At 58.0% G+C, this 1471-nt stretch overlaps 1 protein-coding gene across 1 annotated transcript in view; it reads left to right on the forward strand.

Moving 5' to 3' along the window:
• Positions 1-1198: 1198 nt before the first annotated feature.
• Positions 1199-1471, forward strand: part of LOC104990465 (keratin, type I cytoskeletal 14-like) — a 4496-nt gene continuing 4223 nt past the window's right edge. The window contains 1 exon segment of the mRNA XM_010842546.1: positions 1199-1320. Coding sequence (XP_010840848.1) covers positions 1199-1320 — 122 coding nt within the window.

Consider the following 1471-nt stretch of genomic DNA (forward strand, 5'->3'; position numbering starts at 1 on the left):
TCCACTTTCTGATGCTTGTGCTCCTCCACCCACCAAAACCCTACAAGGGGCTCAGACAACGGTGCCTGAGCCAGACCCTCCCATGGGGCTGCCCTGGTGGTCTGAGTGCCCTGGTGCCCCCCATTGCTGTTCCAGGGGTGTTGCTCCACCGGCTCTGGGGCCCAGACTGGGCTACAACAACGCTACCCAGACTCTGCCCCACTCGACTTATAAAACCCTCTCACATCGATTGTCATGTTGTCTTCTTGAGCTGACTGCCGTAGGCAGAGTGGCCACCGAGAGTCCATGGCCAGACTGAGCAGGTGGTATTTACGCCCACTTTACAGATGAGCAAACCGAGACTCGGAGGAGCGTCAGGGCCTAGGTCACACAGGAGTAAACAGCAGAGTCAGGACTCCACTTGACTCCATGCTCTTTCCCGATGTCTTCTGTGACTCCCACCCACCTTTGGCCAGACTAAGCAGCCAATGCCATGGGCATACCCACAGGTGTGTGGAGGACCTTAGGGTCTGTGCTAAGGGCTGAGGAGAGCTGCCTGGATTTCTCTTTACCTGGGGCATTGGAGTGGAAGCCTGAGCCACTGGACTACTGGCAGGGCATGTTTCAGGAGTGTGACAGGCCCCTTGGCACAGCCCAGAAGGTCAGACTTGGGAGGGTCCCAAAGCCTCATCTCATTTTATAGATGGTAATGCTGAGTGGCATCTCTGTGCCCCATGTGACCTTGCCATGCTGTTGTTCCTCCAGCCAGGTGCCACCTGGCATGGTGGGCTTCCCCCAGGTGGATGGCAGAGGCTCACTGAATTAATGGGAAACTAACAAGTCACCAGGTTTATGGTGCACACAAGCCCTACTCCCACCGTCTTGCTGAGCCCAGCACGTGTGCTCCCAGGGTCTGAAGGGAAAGCGTAGCCTGCAGGCCCACACCTCCTCCTGTGAATCACATCTGGCAGGACAAGAAACCCCAAACACCCTGAACAATGAGTTTCCAGTAAAATAAGACAGACATGATGAGGTGGATGAGAGGAGGGATCTGCCTGGGAGTTGGCACTGGCCTCTGGGTGATGAAAGCCAAGGGGAATGGAAAATGCCAGGCCCGCCCCTACGCAGGAGTATAAAACCAGGCATCCTTCTACACCTCAGCACCTTTCTCTTCCCTGCCGACTCGCTCACTTGCTCATTCACCTCTCTCCTTGGCACCATGACCACCTGCAGCCGCCAGTACACCTCTTCCAGCTCCATCAAGAGCTCCGGGGGCATCGGTGGTGGCTCTAGCCGCATATCCTCCGTCCTGGCTGGAGGCTCCTGCCGGGCCCCCAGCGCCTATGGAGGCCTGTCTGTCTCCTCCTCCCGCTACTCCTCCGGGGGTGTCTGCGGGCTAGGGGGTGGCTATGGTGGTGGTTTCAGCAGCAGCAGCAGCTTTGGTGGGGCCCTGGGCAGCGGCTTCGGTGGAGGATATGGCGGTGGCCTTGGT

The sequence above is a fragment of the Bison bison genome, unplaced genomic scaffold, assembly GCF_000754665.1.
Source record: "Bison bison bison isolate TAMUID 2011002044 unplaced genomic scaffold, Bison_UMD1.0 scf7180017864180, whole genome shotgun sequence".
NCBI classification, from domain to species: Eukaryota; Metazoa; Chordata; class Mammalia; order Artiodactyla; family Bovidae; genus Bison; species Bison bison.